Below are 16,035 nucleotides of genomic sequence, written 5' to 3'. Positions count from 1 at the left end.
GATTCGGGCTATCCGTTGTTTCCGGGAGAGAACGAGCAGGAGCAGTTGGCGTGTATTATGGAGATTTTGGGGGTGCCGGATCGGTACCTGGTCGAGAAGAGTTCGCGCAAGAAACTGTTCTTTGACAGTACGGGACAACCGCGGCCGGTGGTGAATAGCAAGGGAAAACGCAGGAGGCCGAGCAGTAAGACGTTGGCGCAGGCTTTGAAGTGCGACGACGAGGCGTTTGTGGATTTTATCGCAAAGTGTCTCATCTGGGATCCAGAGAGGAGGTTGAAGCCGGATGCTGCGATTCGGCACGCATGGATCTTGTCCGGTAGGAAATTGACCGCTGCTGTAGCGAGCGTTCTTGGCGAGGCAGGGAGGGGCGCGGGAGGCGGAGGTGGAGCGTCGATGGGGTTGGTGGTGCCGAGAAAGTCGGCCAGCTCGACAAATGCAAGGGTGGCTGCTGCTGGTGCGGTCAAGAATAGTGGGGTAGCCGCGTCGACGTCGATCACGGCAACCGTGCTGAGTCCCAGATCGAAAGTGGTCTCGGCTCGAGCTTCGGGCGTCAATGGAGGTAGCAGCAGCAGCAGCCGCAGCACCAACAGCGCCGGTGCCAGCGCTAGCACGTACGCCGCCACGCCAAAGAGAAGCGCTGCCACGACCACCGCCAGTGCCGGTGCTGGTCTCGCTAGTCTCAGCACCCCCCTGCGTGCGCCCAAGGCGTGACTGCGCTCATACACCGTCTCTTTTTTTGACCTCACAACCGTGTTGTGTTGGTGCTCGAATCTGCTTAGTTAGCGCAAGCATGTAGCGAATTCGTGATTCGTGATTCACCATGTGCACGACGCGCGAATCGCGTATCACGACTCACAAATGACTCAGACTCTCATTCATGATTTTTGTGTGCTGTCGACACAGTCGGTGTTTGTGTGTGGATCTAGGGAGAGAGGAGATTTTAGAATGATTTTGAAGGAGGATCAAGTTGGAGGTGTTGGTAAGGAGACGAGCACGTTTTGGGGAGTGTAGCCTAGAGGTAGGCGGTCTGGCCTCTTCTTGCGAGTTCAACGACCTTCCAGCCGCCTGTGACTTGGTTGTCGAGTTCGTCTTCTACTCTGGTGAGGACGATTGCGTATCTGCAGAGGTCGGGTTGCGAGTCGTTTCCTGCTTTGACCTCTGCCGTTTTGGGGTCTTTGAAAAACATGAGTTCTTGCGACGTGAAACTGACGACGAGGACGGGGACGTTGTTATCGAGGATTTTGGCCTGGAGAATTTCAACGTTTTTGAGATCGAGAAGGCGGCCATGCGGGATGTAGCCTTTGGACAGGTATGGATCGATGGTGGCCATGAGCAGGTTGAACGTCGCTTCTCCACACCACTGACGCAGTAGGTGACGCGCCGCACCGTGATACGCATCGATCAGTTCCGGCACGACATATTCGCGAAGATCGCGTTGGAACGATTCCATCGTAAAGGACGGATCGAGCATCTTCATCTGGCGCGTCACGCGAGCAAAGTCGTTCTCTTCGAACAACGAACCGAACCAGTCAGTCACCGAACGCACACGTTCCACAAGAGGATTTTCCGACTCGTTGTACGCCTCTGAGAGTTCCGATAGCTTGCGAAACACCGGATTCGACGTTTTAAAGTTGGTCCACGCTTGTTTGTACGCGGGTTCTGGACGCAGCACGAGTGCTTGACTCGTCGTGTTTTCCGTGATGGTGCGCGTGCGCGCTGCATAGCCCGCTGGCTTTCGGGGTGCAGCACTGCCGCTGGTGGAGGACGACGATGCACTGCTGTCGGCGGTGGATGCGGATGCGGAGGCGGATTCGGTGGAAGCCGCTTGTTCGGATGCCGACCGAGCAGATTCTTCTTTGGCCTGGTCTGCCTCTGGAGATGCTTTCGTCTGAGACTGCTGTTCCGCCGCAGCAGCTGCAGCCTCGGCGGCGGCCAGCTCGTCCTCCTCCTTCTGCGCATAGCTCTTCAACACCTGCTCGGCGGCCTCGACAGAATCTACGTCCATGCTCGGCACCGGTCTGCCGATCTTCCTCAACCTAGCTTCCCTCTTGATCCGCCTCACTTCGGCCGCATCTTTGTCGGCATCCACGTAAATCCTCAGTGCACTTCCGCCGTCGTCGAACGCCTCGGTGAGTGTTTCGCTCAACTGTTTGTATGCTTCGGTATTCCTGATTGGCGCCGTGCTGTCTTCCAAGCCTCTAGCCAATCTGGAGCTGATGGCACCGAGCCCTTTGATCAACTCGCTCTCTTCCATCTGCTTGAGCGTTGCGCCTACGGCGTCTCCGACTTGACCGCCGGATTTTCGTAGTGCCTCGGCAGCCGCCTGCAGTTTGGGATTCTCTTTGATCGACGTGATGATGCGAGCACGTTCATACGCATCGCGCATCTTTTTCATGGTCTCCGAGTCCTGCATTTTTCCGACATCACCGGAGAGCTGACGCATGTTTTCTTGGAGTTCTTGGTTCTTTCGCAATTCGGCTTTCAGTGTCTCGACGAACACGGCAAACGGCGATTTCGGGGTGTTCAGACGTCGGTGGCTGGTGGAGAATGCACGTGCCGACGAGACGGAGCGGAATCCCGGAAGCAGACGAGGTACGCTAGTAGCCGCGGCCGCGACGACAGCACGTCGTGGTGCGATGATGGCATCAAGGCCGCGAGAGTTGACGTACACCCGAATCGCACCGGTGGTCGCTTTCGTCAAACTGACTCGCCCCATGTTGTGAGTTGCTATTGATGTAGTAAAAGCGAACAGGCGAGAGCAGATGAGGTTCGGAGCTGCGTGTGGTGGATGACTCGGCGTTGGTGGTTTGCTGCTGATCACACCAGCTGTATAAGACGCTGAGGTTGTGATGGGTGTCGGAAGCAAGCTTTACCTCCATCCTCACCACCCAAAAAGTCAGAGTGTGGAGGAAACCCCGCCGCCCTGTTAAGACCCACACAAAGCGGCGACTCGTGCTTTGTGCTTTGTGCTTTGTGCTTTGTGCTTTGTGCTTCGTGATTCAGCTCAGCTCAGCTCAGCTGTTTTCCCTGTCTTTCTGCGTTTAAATTTTTTTTTCTCTTCGAGTCGCAACTTGTTGGCTTCTCGGTTGCAAAAATCACAGATTCCAACTACAAACGTTTTCTTCTTCTTCTCAGCGGTTCGTTGGGTTGATTCGTGATGCGTGATTAGGTTCCGATCGGAGCCGATCACGCTTTTGTTCGCCATTCGTGCTTCACGTTTGTGGTACACTCTCGAGTCTATCACTGGACTCAATCTGACAGGTAGTCTGTCTGCTCACCTCTCGTGGCTCTGCCTTGACTCATACAGAAAGCCATGCTAAAGAAGACGATCACAGAGACGGCAAGCACCCGTACTTGAAGCTCGTCACAGGAAAGAGAAAGAGGGTATAGCATTTCACGTGCACTCTCTGTCCTACTTAGAATGGAAGACCTGGCTTCAACTTGGTCTTGGCCTCGGTCTGTGCCGACTGCCATTCGTCAATTGTCTGTTTCATGCCGGCCAGCTTGGACGTGACGCTCTCGGCCCTCCTGAGCTTGTCCTTATCCACTCTGCTTCCCTTGAACACTTTGGCTCTACCGGCGTATGGTCCTACATCTTTGACCTGTAGTCTTGCTGCGGACAGTGCTGCTTCTCGTTCAGATCGACTGACACGCTGGTTCGGTTTGACTGCGCGCTCGCTCAATGAGGCCGGTCGTACCGGCATGGTTGCAGCGAGGTCCTTGGGGATGTACTGGTATTCAGCTGCAGTCTGTTCGAATGCGTGCGATTTGCGCAGTCGGTGCAAGCGCTGTGCGATACGCGCGGTCTTGGGTCCGTCTGGCAGGAGTGAGAGTTGGCCTGTGAGCGCGGCCTCTTTCACCAGCTTGGCTTGACGACGCAGAGAATATTTTGGAGGCGCCCAAAAGCCGGTTGAGGACGACTTGGAGGGCTCAAACAACGATGCTGGGTTGGCAGTGTTGCTAGAGGTGGAAGAGGTAGATGCGGACGATGATGCGGCTGGTAAAGAGGCTTTCTGCGATGCGGCCAGAGTGGGCGCATGGCTCACCATGAACCGATCGAGTACGCTGCCGTAGGAACTGATGTGCTTGCTCGCATTGCGCGGGAGCGTGATTCGGAACGCCATAGTTATGCCCTACGAAGCTGACGCCTTTGAGCTCGAATGAGATCTCGTTCGGGAGGATGTTTCTGTTGACGTTGATGGTCAACGAGGACGATGAGAAGATGCAAAAATCGTGAGTAATAATCGTGAATCACAGAATAATGTCGACGGCTCACGCTTGCTTGCATCTCAAATCGTGAATAACAGCCAACTCGTGACTTCTCGTCAGGCTCACGACTCACGACTTGGTGCTTGTTACCGCACGGAAATCACGAATCACGAATCACGAATCACGAATCACGAATCACGAATCACGAATCACGAATCACGAATCACATATCACGAATGTGTATTCACGATTTCTTGTCAAGCATGCAACTGTGAAGATGTAACATCCTCTAGAACTCGCAAAAGCCACGAGTCGTGAGTTGTGAGTGCTGAGTCCAACACGGCGTGGCATGACACTCACCACTCACCAACTCACGACTGTGATTTCTTCTTGACACTGTGACTCTGTGACTCTGTGACTCACGCGTCACTTTTCCACACTCACGACTCGTCACGCTGCGCTCACACCAGCGGTGAGCGTGCCTGACCGGCTTTTGTGTTCGCAGTTGGGCTTCTGACTCGGTTGTTCAAGCGAGCGACTCAGCCTGTTCACGCTTGATCCTCCATCACTGTTCAAGACGCCGACCATCGTGCGCATTGCAAACCTTGTTGATTTATCAAAGCTCAAGTGCTGTCTCTGCACCTAGGTCAGGGATTCGGCATGTCGTCATCCACGTCTCCTCTGCCCTCGAACACGAGCGAATACGTCCGAGCAACGCGCTCGTCGTGCGCTTCTGCATCGACGGCTCTCGGACTCACGCCCAACGTGGCCGCTATCGACGCCTTCCTCACGTCGCTCGACCAGGCCAGATTCTCGCGGCTGTGTACGCAGCACGGACTTTCGTTCCCGCTGCGCTTTCCGACGCCCACAGCTGAGGTCAACTTCCTCTCGATCGTCGCGCTGCTCAATGCTCTGTCTGGCTATCGAACCGCGTTTCACACTGCTACTGGATGCGGAGCATACCAGAATGTGGTGAGGTTGATGATTGGACTGTATATCTCAAGTGCGGACGAAGATCGGGTTGTTGGTGCTGGCACGTTGACCGCCAAGGGGATGGTTGGATTGACCGAGGCGAGAATTGTCGAGCTGCTCGGGGTGAGCGTTCACCAAGAACGACAGCACGAGACTCTGGCTGGTGTAACAGTGGGCGTGAGGGGCGGAGAGATGTTCGAAGCAGTTCAATTGATCCTCAATGCGATGCACGGTGTGGGGAGAAAATTGGAGCAACTCAACTCGCCCAGTTTAGGCGCATATATCGTATCGCTCCTGACGCATGCCAAGTCGGAAAACATGGACGACGTACAAGCTACCGACTACCTCACTTGCAACATCGCACAGACCTTCCCAGAATTCCGCGACACGCATCACATCAGCGCGCTGAACCAAGACGTCTTCTTGTTCAAGCGCATCTTTTTCCTCCTCCACTCACTACGATGCAAGTTTGCAGACAAGCTCGAATGGTGTGTCCCAGATACCAAACTCACACTACCCATGTTTGTCGATAACGTGCTTCCGACCATGTGCGTGTGGTTCAACATGTTCAATCTTGCGGACCAGCTGCCAAACGGGATGGAGCGCTTGTACGACTGGGTGCGCACCAAGCACTGCAATGCGGATCTGCCACGTCAGGGTTTAGTCACGGGAAGCAAGCAGGCAGGTCCCAGATTGAGTCAGGACGAGACATATGCGATCAGAGCGGCAACGTTGAACTTGGGCGCGGCGATTGTACAGAGGGCAAAGCAACTGGCCGAACAATGCGATGCAAATAGGTGGCTGCAGACGTTGAACGAGGTGGATTTGGACGCTTATTTGTGGAGTGTCGCCAAGGACGATGAGGCATTAAGGAGCGTGCCGCGCTTGGTGTATGCTTGTATTCATTTTTGAAATCGCGAATACTCAAACCGAGGTTACCCCAAGTCGTCAGTGCGAGTCAGTCGCACTCGTGACTCTGACTCGTGACTGGCGCAGATCCAAGCTTTGTGATTCATCTTCGTAAAACATCCGCGATTCACGATTGGCGCTATGCACTCGATCCATTCCGCGCGAACGCACGCGGAGCACAGAATGCAAGCCAAGCGCGCACACGCTGTGACGTCTGTGTCGAACTCACCGAGCTGGAAGCGCCAGACTGGTGTTGATCATCTTAGGGTGAAGCTAGGCAGCCACCAGCACATGCCAGCGTGATGAACCAACGTTTCTGGATTGCAATCACGAATGTGAGCATGTGACGAGTGTGACGAGAGTGACAGGTGTGACAACATCCGCCAGTGATCGACGTGGAATCAGACCGCATTGGGCGGTTTCCAGTTTACGCGTCTACCTACATCGTACGCGTCCTCGAGTACGTCGTCCAACCTGGCGTCCCTTTTGAAGACCTCGTAGAGTCTGAACAACTTGAGCGCGGCTAGCGCATCTTCGATACTGTCGTGACCTCCTTCGACCGCCACGATGCCTGCGCCTTTTTCGGCACTTGCTACGCGCTCTACCGCACTCTCGGCTTCGTTGGCCTCCTTTGAAGCTTTCGAGCTCTCCTCCCTCGCCGTGATCTGGTTGTTGGCATTCGCACCAGATTGAATATCGATTTTGAGCAAGAACCAACTTAGAAACCGGAGCGAAAGTCGACGTGGATGGTTGACCGAGTGATACAGATCCACGGTATCAATCACCTGCTCTTTAGGAACAAAGATATTGATGATTCGGAAATCCTTCTTCAACCCATGACCGATGAAGATGCAACCTCGATCGACTAGCAGCCGCAACTTCTTGTAGGCTGACTTTAACGGAACAACGGTATGCTTGGAAGTGTGTGGATCCAAATCGCCAGGTAAGATGCCAGAGAACTTGGTCAGGTAATCTACCACTTGTTCCTGCGTATAGATGTGGTCGTCGATGAAAGAGATGCCTTCCTTGGCTCCTTGTCCGCGAACCACAGATACTCGAGCTAGAGACAGCTTTGTGGGACGGATGACGGATCGCGTTCCGTCTGAACGAATTTCCAATTCCTCCTGATTGAGCGCGACGAATTCAGCGTCGATCGCAACGAGCGTTCCGGGTTTTGGAAGCTCATCCTCCGAAAGCAACGTGTGTCGGATTCGTGTAGGATCTCGATTTTGAGAGATATTGAAGTCGCGACACAGGATCAGCGGATCGATCGAGGTGCGTCCTTGACGAAGCGTCGCGATGCACAGAGGTTCCAAATCTTCTCGTTCCCACATGAGCACCGAGGGCATCTTCCAAGTATTTTGAAATCCCAGCGCTTCGTGCTTTGAGACGTTGCGAACCAAAAAGTCGTTGAAGAGATACCATGGTCCGAGCTGGTTTGCTTTGGCGCGCGCACTCTTTTTGCTTGAGCCGAGCGCGAGCCCGGCTGCTGCTCCAGTGGCATGTGACATCTTGGGCGTCGTCGCTGCTGTCGACGCTGTGCCGTCCCCGTTACTGCCTTGGACGCTTGTCTCGGCTTCAGGCACGCGAACAAAGGCACACAGATGTGGCTGTTCCTTGTCCGCCGAGATCTGCACCACCATCGAACGCAGCTTGTACATCGCCGGTCGACCTCCGAGCGAAGTCCTGGCTCTTTCCACATCCGCAGCTGTATAGATGGGCATCACCCGCACGTCGTCGCCGTAGACGCCTATGGCGATCCGAGGAGGCAGATACGTGCGTTTTGCGTCACCAGCGGACGCTGCCGAGGCCAACTTAGTGTCTGTGCGCGGAGCGTTCAAAAGGCCACCACCCGCGCCGCCACGTGCGTTATTGTGCGCATTGGACCCGTGCATGCTCATATACGCCAATTTGCTATACGCTTGTTGCTGTGGCCCATTTGGGCGGGCAGGACCGAGAGGCGGCGCCTTGTTGCCACCCTTTTGATTGTCATCCAGCCAATAATGCAAGTGCTCGGGAGCCTGTATCGACGCATTGACCGACAAAATGCGAGGCAACTCGGACGTGGCTGGCATGACGCGGCGCGTTCGGAACATGGCGGTAAACTGACATGCTCGGCACGGTGCTCTGTTTTGCACTTCACGAACAAGCGACGCACGCAACACCGAGGCAAAGTCGGAGGGTGGCGCAGATTCGTTGGACATGGAACGACGTGGGTAGATGAGGTCGACCGAGAGAAGTGGGGTCGGACGGTTGGTCTCGCGTCCGCAGTGGATGCACACCGTCTTGGTCACTGCGTTGAGCGCGAAGAGCTTGGCAACCGGCGAATCGGCTGCAAAGGCCGGGTTATCTGCTGGCAGAAGCGAGGTAGAAGGTGACGAATCGCCTGCAAGCCTGCGTCCTGCACCTCCACCGCCACGATTACTGCTCAGAGGAGGACCCAGGCCTGGCGGAGCACCTGTACCCGACGCACGTGTAGATCCTGAATTCGAACCGGTTGCGTTGCGGGCGGATGAGCCGCCTGGCGACACTTGCGCCTCGTTGGCGGTTTCGTCAAGCACGAATCGGTTCAACGTCTGAACCAGCTGGCTGTAAACAATCTCGTTCTTGCCTGCGCTAGCGGCACTCGACATATTGGTGGAGCTGTCCTCGCGATCCATCAACCCAAGGCTGACTGCCTTGTGACTGTTGCCGAATGCGCGCAGAAAGTTGGACGCTTGGCAGTTGGCACCTTTGGCATCCTCAAGCATTCGGAACAAGAAACCCGCCTCACACAGCAGACAATTCTCGCGAGGGCAATCGTGCAAGATGTGCGCCTTGGCCGTTTCTCGGAAAGGCGTAAGGTAGTGGAGCGCTTGCAGGTACGAGTTTGCGTACGAGTTTTGAATGTGCGTTTCCAGACCGCTGTACTGGGTCTTGTTGTAGAAGTCAAAGTCAAAGTCCTCGACACCGAACCTCGAGTACTGGATCGTCTTGAGACGGTAGTAGGACGGCATCTGTCCTTTGACGAGCATGGCCTCGGCCGTTTCAACATCCTCCTGACCCTCTTCTTCGTCGTCCGATGCTTCGCTGTCGTCCGAGATGTAGTCTGAATTGGCGTCCGAGCCGTCTGCAAAATTCTGAGCGTCTTGGCTAGCGTTGTCAGTGGGGCTATCATCTCTGTTTGCTAGCTTGGAACTGCCAGCTTGGGTGCGCGAGGCGCTGCCAGCGTCTTGATCCGCCCTGCGTTCTAGCCGTGAGTCTGTCGAGGTGTTGAGACTGTCAGAACCAGCGTCTGCTCTCTTCCTCTCGGCTTTCTTCTTCTTTTTGTCGGCTGCAGCTGCTGCAGCTTTTTTGCTCTGCTCCTTTTCCTTCTCGCTGCGAAAGAGTGGGATACCAATCTTTTTACGGTCTTCAGGTCGGTGCAGAGCACTTGCTCGGATCCCACCTGGGCCCTTGCCGGACACGGTATTCCTCTTGCCCCTGAAATGAGGTGGCAAATTGGCATAGCCGAGGTAGTCGACGGTCTTGATGTTGTTCAGGACTGCGGGATCGATCTTGGAAGGTGGATTGAAGAGCGGTGAGGCTTCGGAAACGTACTGATCGTAGTCGAAGAACGACATGAGTTTCTGGTTGTAGTGAGGCATACCGATGGAAGACAGGGGTGTCTCTGTGGACCAATTGACAAACGGCGTTGGTTCAACCATGTCGGGAAACTCGAGCGAAGAAGAAACAAAGGTGTTGAAGCGAAGGTTTGATGTGTCTGAGGAACTGCTCCACAGGCGAACGCTGCCGTCAGCTTCGCCAAAGGCAATGTAGTCGGCCGAGGGCGAGATGGCGAGCGAGGTGGTGAAGGAGTTGGCATTGGTGTAGAAGAACCTGCCTTCACCGGGCATGCCGATGTCGACGATCTGAAACTGGCCCTGTGGAGCAGAGACGATGATGGTAGAAGAGAGCTTGGGGTGAATGGCGAGGAGGGAGGGACCACCGGGTGCTGCGAATGGGATGGGAACGAGTGCACGCATGGTGCGCAGGTCATGCACCTTGACGAGCGGTTCTGACACGGGATGACCTTGACGTACGGTCCAGCCTACAGAGTAGAGAATGTGAGCGTCTGCCTGGACATCGACGAGGCCGCCTGGATGGGCATGAAGTCGATGTTCAACCTTGAGGGTACGCGGATCACGGAGCTGGATATGGCCCGTGGCGGTACCAGCGCATACAAAGCGGCCACTCTTTCGAACATGTACGATGGGTGCCTCGGAGGGGACGGTGCGTACGACGGCACCGGTGCTGTTGTTGACGGTGACGATGAGATCGTTTTCATTGTCGATTTCGCCAGTACTGGCAGCTGATTGAGATAGACCGGCAGCGACAATGTCGGACGAAGCAGCGAGGGGCGAGGCGCACATGGAGACGAGGTTCATGGCGTTTGTGCCGAGATCATCGGTGAGAGTGGACCACTTTGCCAAGCCTCGACGCTGAGAGCACTTGATGCCATTATCGCTGAGCGAAAAGATGTGTCGTTCGTCGGCAAGGATGTTTTTTGTGGGAGAAGGTCGAGTGGGTACGCCGTGTGCAGCGTACGAAGTGTAACGTGACAGTTGGGCAGAGTACAGCGAGGAGACGGTTCCAAACGAGGTGCCCTGCCAGAGAAGCTCATGGTAGGGGTCGAATGTGAGCGCAGTGACGGCTGGTGGAAGGCCCATGGGCCCATTGGGGTTGCCATAGTGGGCATGCTCGCTCCAGTCGGCCATGGTGCACGTGCGAGAGAGTGGAGCGATACGCGCAGAGATTATGAATGAGATCGCATGGTGCTCGCGTGGCAGAAGGACAAGGAGCAATAGATAAGCGTCTTGCGATGCTGGTCGTCGTGTTCGGTAAGAGAGACAGAGTCGCGACAAGTCGTGAGTCAATGACGGCTGTCGGACGAGGCTCGTTTTCTGTCACGTATATCATACTCGTGATTCGTGATTCGTGATTCGTGATGCTCCGCGAGCCGAGCCACGGACCGCGTCTTTGAATGTTGCATCGCTGTATACAACATGCGCCAGTTTGGCTTGAGAAAATAGATATGGAAAATGTAAGATTTTGATGAATCACGAATCATACACAATCACGAGTGTGGATTTTTGGCAAGATGACGATGACGATGACGATGATGCGTGGTTGCGTGTGGCGCGTTGCATGTTGCATGTTGTAGTTATGTTGCTTGTCTGTGCACTCAGACTCGGCTTCTGCCTCTGCTTCCGCTTCTGCTTCTCTGCTGCCAAAGTAAAGCGAATCTTGTGGCAAATTCGTGATTCGTGATTCATTCACGATTGATGATTGATGATTTCTCTACCTTTTCATTCAGATTCACATTTGTGATCTCGTGATTCGTGATTTGTGATTCGCATTTCTCCATTTCTCAAGCGACTCGACTCAACACTCGTTCGTCGTTGGCTCTCTCTGAAACCAACTCACGACTCGTGACTTGGACTGTGCACCCATCCATTCATCCATCCATCCATCCATCCATCCATCCATCCATCTATCGATTCATTCAGTGATCGACTCCTTCCTCCCTTCAGCCACCAAGATCCACTGCGCACTTACGACGTCATCAAATTGACAATCTCGTGTGGTAAATCGTGTGGCAAGACGTTTCATGCCAGGTACTATCCCTGCCATTACGGATCCTGCTGTTGTCGACTCTGCCTCTTCGCACGCTGGTCTAGCTACGCTAGCTACGCTAGCGCCCGTCCACGCTTCCCACCCTCGTGTAGCTCAAGCTCCTTCTCTCGACCCGCAAGCACCCTCCCTCGTTACACCAGTGCCTCTCTCGCATCCAACTTCTGGTGTTGCCAGCAAAGGCGCAGCTCAGCTCACCTCTACCAGTGCACTCAGTGCCTCACTGGCATCGTCCAACCTTCAAGCCAACATGACCAAGCAACTCTCTTCGCTCTCGCCCTCGTCCTCGCCCTCGCGCGCTGGCGGCGTCAACAAGAACGGCGTACGTCAACGTAAGAACAAATCGTCGAAAGTTGGTGCTGATGACCACAACTCGGAGCTGCTCAAGTTTGTGGAAACCGATGGACATTTCTCGCTCGTACGCAACTTTCACCTCGCCGACGCGTTTACGCTGATGAACGCGTTCTGTGGCGCTCAATCGTTGTTTGCTTCGGCGAGGTATCTAATCACGTCGGATCCCAAACATGCATGGATGGCGCTGTGGTTCCCGCTGTTTGGTGCCATCTTTGATCTCCTGGACGGCAAAGTGGCTAGGTGGAGGAAGAGCTCCAGCATGCTTGGTCAGGAATTGGACAGCTTGGCCGACTCGCTTTCGTTCGGTGCAGCTCCAGCATTTGCAGCTTACTCGCTCGGCTTGAGGACAGGATTCGATAGCTTGTTGCTCACGCTGTTTGTTTGCGCCGGTGTGGCGAGATTGGCGAGGTTCAACGTGACTGCGGCCACGATTCCGCATGACAGCACGGGCAAAGCTAGGTACTTTGAAGGTCTGCCAATTCCTTCGTCGCTCGTACTGGTCGGAGGAATGGCCGTGTGTCTGCTTACCGGTAGGATCGAACCTGGTGGATTGCCCATCGCACTTGCCAAGGAGAGAGGTTACATCTCGTCGCAAGGCTTGACGTTTACCGGATCGTTGAAGCACTACTTGCCCGCTAGTCTGAACGGCAAAGGTGTTCCGCTCGGTACGTGGACCATCGACTTTTCAAAACAGCTAGCAAACCTGCTCGTGCTCGTCCCCGGATGCACCCCACACGACGCCACCCAGTACGCTCAGAGTGTCGCCAAGGTGCAGGGTCATTGGTTGGCTTTCTTGTGGTTGGCTTGGGCCACCGCCATGGTCAGCAAGACCTTGAGGGTTCCAAAGCCTTGAACAAGCTGCTCCCCACCATCGCTCTCTTTCTCCCTCTCCGCCTACACATCCATCCCCTCAACCTCGCTCCAACAAGCACCATCGCGTGTGTATACAAGCAACTCCCACACACACCAAAATTCAAGTCAAACTCACTTAAGCTCAGCTAAAACCCGCTTTTTCTTTTTGTGTGTGTGTATGTTTTGTTTTTATGCTTTGTGCTTGGCTGGCAGGTCTTCGCTCTCGAAATTCCGAGTGAGACAGAGTCCTTGTATGGATCGGAACGGGATGCGGATGCGGATGCGGTCACGTAGGGGTGCGGAACAAGGCCAAATCGAAGCTGGCCTGATGGAAAGCTTGAGCGTTGTAGTACATTGCGTGTACCTGTTTGCCCTGGAACCAGCGACCGTGAAGATTTCTGACCGCTTTCCAACTTGCTGCGGGGCCTGTGAACTGTACAAAGACCCTTACCTGGTCGTCTGTTGAAACGTGAGCCAGCACACGTTGTACGTAGCCGAACTTGGAGCATTCTTCCGTGACGTCCTGTACGAGGTCTTGATACGAATCTCCCACCAGATCCTGTGCCGACGCCATATTGAGCAGCACAATAACGGGCGAAGCTTGCGCACTACCGTATTGTTCCGCTTCGGCTTGAACAAGCGCTGCGGACGAAGCGCTGATGATCAAGCCACGACCGTGTGAGGATGAAACGCTGAGCGGCTCAACGATTCCCTTTGCAGAAGTGCCCAGGCCTGTGCCGGGAACGTAGCCGTGCGATGCCATTAGGCGCGAGGCGAAGGTCGTAGGGTCGGAACAAGCTTGTGTGGGCTCAGAGAATGGCTTGGCAGACGTGGATGGCTGAACGCAAGTGAGACGTGCAGCGATGGCTGCTGCTGCTGCTGATTGACGCGAATCAGGACTGGATGCGGGAGCACGCTGAGTTGGTGGTGGACCAGGTGGTGGACCGGGTGGCGGACCAGGAGGTGAAGCCTGAGACATAGCAAGCCTTCGGAGGTATGCCTCTTCGCCCGTAGCTGCATTGGTCATTGCCACCCTTCGCTGATACGCTTCCTCGCCAGTCGATGGCGTTGATGTGACATCAACAGCAGCGGAAGAAACCGCACTCGACGTGTCGACCCGACGAGCGTGCGCCTCTTCACCACTCGATATCTGCATTGTCATAGCTTGCGGTGCTGAGCTTTCTCTCACACCATCGCTCGACTCAACTTGTAGCCTCGCTCCATCTTGCTGCGTGACAGCGTGCAATTTTTCTTGGTCCTCCTCCCACGCCTCATCTTGCTCATCGGTATATCCTCGTTCTTCTTGTTCGCGTTGCCATTGCCTGAAATCGAGCTCAGCACGACGGCGTTCAAAGACTAGCTGCTTGTACGCTATGTAGTCGTTCGGAATGCGCGGATCGTATTCAGCGTTCATGCTAGGTCCAGCTGAAGGAGATGTGCCCCTCTTGCGCTTTTTCTGTATCGGTGCCAAAGCAGGGAGTATTTTCACTGAGCCATCTTTGATCTTTGTTCACAAATTTCGACGCCCGCCTTGATCGAAGCACTTACCTTTTTCTTGGCAGCTCTCTTGCCTGCACCGGTGGAAAAGAATCCGTTGACGTCCGCATCATCCTCGTCACCACCTTCAAAGTCATCATTGTGGCTATAGCGGCGCGTTTCGCCGCGAGCTGCAGCAGCTTTTCGTGCCCAGTCTTTGTCGCGTTCGATATCCTCAGGCGCAAGTGTGAACGGTGGTGCTTCAGTGACCACATATCTTTCGAGCTGAGAGATGAGCCTTGCATCATCCGTGTCCGCATGGGGCAGAGCGAGAGCGGTGAGGTTGAGATCCGACGTATCCACGCCGATCCGCGTTCTGCTCGAAGCCTGATTCGTTTGTGCAGACGAAGCTCCGCCGTCCACGTTGGCAGAGCTTGTCGCCTGAGCGGAATCAGCGACAGATTCGGAAGCTGTAAGGGAGGATGACTTGGGAGCTACGCCAGGAGCTCGGCTGAGTGCACCGATCGGCGGCTTAGCTACGTCCGTACCAGCTGCTGTTGCTGGAGCAAACGACGCTACGAAAGCGGCTGTAGGTCTCGCTTTTGACTTTGCAACGGCCGCTGTACGACGTGGAGCAAAACGAAGCGCTGCAGACCAGCCTGTACCGTATAAGCGCCAGTGATGCAGGCATCAGAAGAGGAGAAGGTAGAGAAGAGCAGGAGTATTCAACAGCAAGAAGTCAATGAGCATTATTGTTCACGTGATTTGACATCGATGATCCCCTCTTACGCGATACCATGTCGAGGCTAATCACCGCATTTCAACGGCAGCACAGAGCTGAGTATTGAGCAGGTGTCCTTGCGATGGCTGCAGAGGATGTGGTTTTCAGAAGTGTACCTGAAGACTTTGACGAACCAGCTGCATCGGTAGAAGCAGCAGCAGTAGCAGGAGCAGTGGCAGTAGCGGTAGCAGCAGAGGATGAATCCGCGGACTTGTTCAAGCTGGAGGAGGATGCGCTTTTGGCTTGTTCTTGGGCAGACGCAGACGCTGGGGTAACATGCTTATCCTGATGCGATTCCTGGGGTCGTTCCGGGGTATCAAAGATGCCAGAGTAGAGAGAGGAGCCACGAAAGGCTTTGGTCGGCGGAGGCATCGTCGCGATTCCAGGTTGTGTTGCCTAGCTTACGTGCTCATCTGTTCGCATTGTCAGTGTGCCTATGCCGATGACATGTGGTGATGTGCTCGAGAGATGTGAAGAGGAGTAGTTAGTGAAAGGATCGAACTTAACCTCGCAAAAACCACGAACCGGAACACGGAGTAACAAAGTGCAATTTCCTGGCTTAAGAGCCCGCGGGAATTCCAGAATCGAGAATCACGAATGCACGCGCCATGCAAGAATTCAGCTTATTATTCAAGTTGAGCAGCGAACAATCACGAATATCACGAATATCACGAATATCACGAATATCACGAATATCACGAATATCACGAATATCGTGAATCGTGAATCGTGAATCGTGAATCGTGAATCGTGAATCGTGAATCATGAATCGGGTGAATCTCTGGCAAACCCGAAACGTCACGTGAACCAATCCACCTTTGCTACTGTGC

General features: G+C 54.6%; 7 protein-coding genes across 7 annotated transcripts in view; 3 read left to right on the top strand and 4 right to left on the bottom strand.

Moving 5' to 3' along the window:
• UMAG_15015 (uncharacterized protein) overlaps positions 1-711 on the top strand; it is a gene marked incomplete at both ends in the record, with an annotated part of 6,665 nt that extends 5,954 nt beyond the window's left edge. The window contains one exon of the mRNA XM_011392727.1: positions 1-711. Coding sequence (XP_011391029.1) covers positions 1-711 — 711 coding nt within the window.
• A 301-nt stretch (positions 712-1,012) lies between these two features.
• On the bottom strand, positions 1,013-2,716 carry UMAG_04594 (protein translocase subunit TIM44; the record flags this gene model as incomplete). Its single annotated transcript, XM_011392596.1, has 1 exon — positions 1,013-2,716. One exon carries the CDS (start codon positions 2,714-2,716, stop codon positions 1,013-1,015), a length of 1,704 nt encoding a protein of 567 aa, XP_011390898.1.
• Positions 2,717-3,416: 700 nt separating this feature from the next.
• UMAG_04593 (mitochondrial 54S ribosomal protein mL59) lies at positions 3,417-4,124 on the bottom strand (the record flags this gene model as incomplete). Its single annotated transcript, XM_011392595.1, has 1 exon — positions 3,417-4,124. The coding sequence occupies one exon, from the start codon at positions 4,122-4,124 to the stop codon at positions 3,417-3,419; it is 708 nt and encodes a 235-aa protein (XP_011390897.1).
• A 745-nt stretch (positions 4,125-4,869) lies between these two features.
• On the top strand, positions 4,870-6,093 carry UMAG_04592 (uncharacterized protein; the record flags this gene model as incomplete). Its single annotated transcript, XM_011392594.1, has 1 exon — positions 4,870-6,093. One exon carries the CDS (start codon positions 4,870-4,872, stop codon positions 6,091-6,093), a length of 1,224 nt encoding a protein of 407 aa, XP_011390896.1.
• A 398-nt stretch (positions 6,094-6,491) lies between these two features.
• UMAG_04591 (poly(A)-specific ribonuclease) lies at positions 6,492-10,826 on the bottom strand (the record flags this gene model as incomplete). The annotated part of the gene is made up of 1 exon (XM_011392593.1): positions 6,492-10,826. The coding sequence occupies one exon, from the start codon at positions 10,824-10,826 to the stop codon at positions 6,492-6,494; it is 4,335 nt and encodes a 1,444-aa protein (XP_011390895.1).
• Positions 10,827-11,719: 893 nt separating this feature from the next.
• UMAG_04590 (CDP-diacylglycerol-serine O-phosphatidyltransferase) lies at positions 11,720-12,949 on the top strand (the record flags this gene model as incomplete). Its single annotated transcript, XM_011392592.1, has 1 exon — positions 11,720-12,949. One exon carries the CDS (start codon positions 11,720-11,722, stop codon positions 12,947-12,949), a length of 1,230 nt encoding a protein of 409 aa, XP_011390894.1.
• Positions 12,950-13,234: 285 nt separating this feature from the next.
• UMAG_12273 (uncharacterized protein) lies at positions 13,235-15,577 on the bottom strand (the record flags this gene model as incomplete). Its single annotated transcript, XM_011392719.1, has 3 exons — positions 13,235-14,404; positions 14,497-15,083; positions 15,322-15,577. The coding sequence occupies 3 exons, from the start codon at positions 15,575-15,577 to the stop codon at positions 13,235-13,237; spliced, it is 2,013 nt and encodes a 670-aa protein (XP_011391021.1).
• Between the last annotated feature and the right edge of the window lie 458 nt (positions 15,578-16,035).

This window comes from Mycosarcoma maydis, chromosome 13 (genome assembly GCF_000328475.2).
Source record: "Mycosarcoma maydis chromosome 13, whole genome shotgun sequence".
NCBI lineage: Eukaryota > Fungi > Basidiomycota > Ustilaginomycetes > Ustilaginales > Mycosarcoma > Mycosarcoma maydis.
The sequence above is the reverse complement of the archived record's forward strand: the minus strand, read 5'-3'. Positions and strand labels throughout refer to the sequence as shown.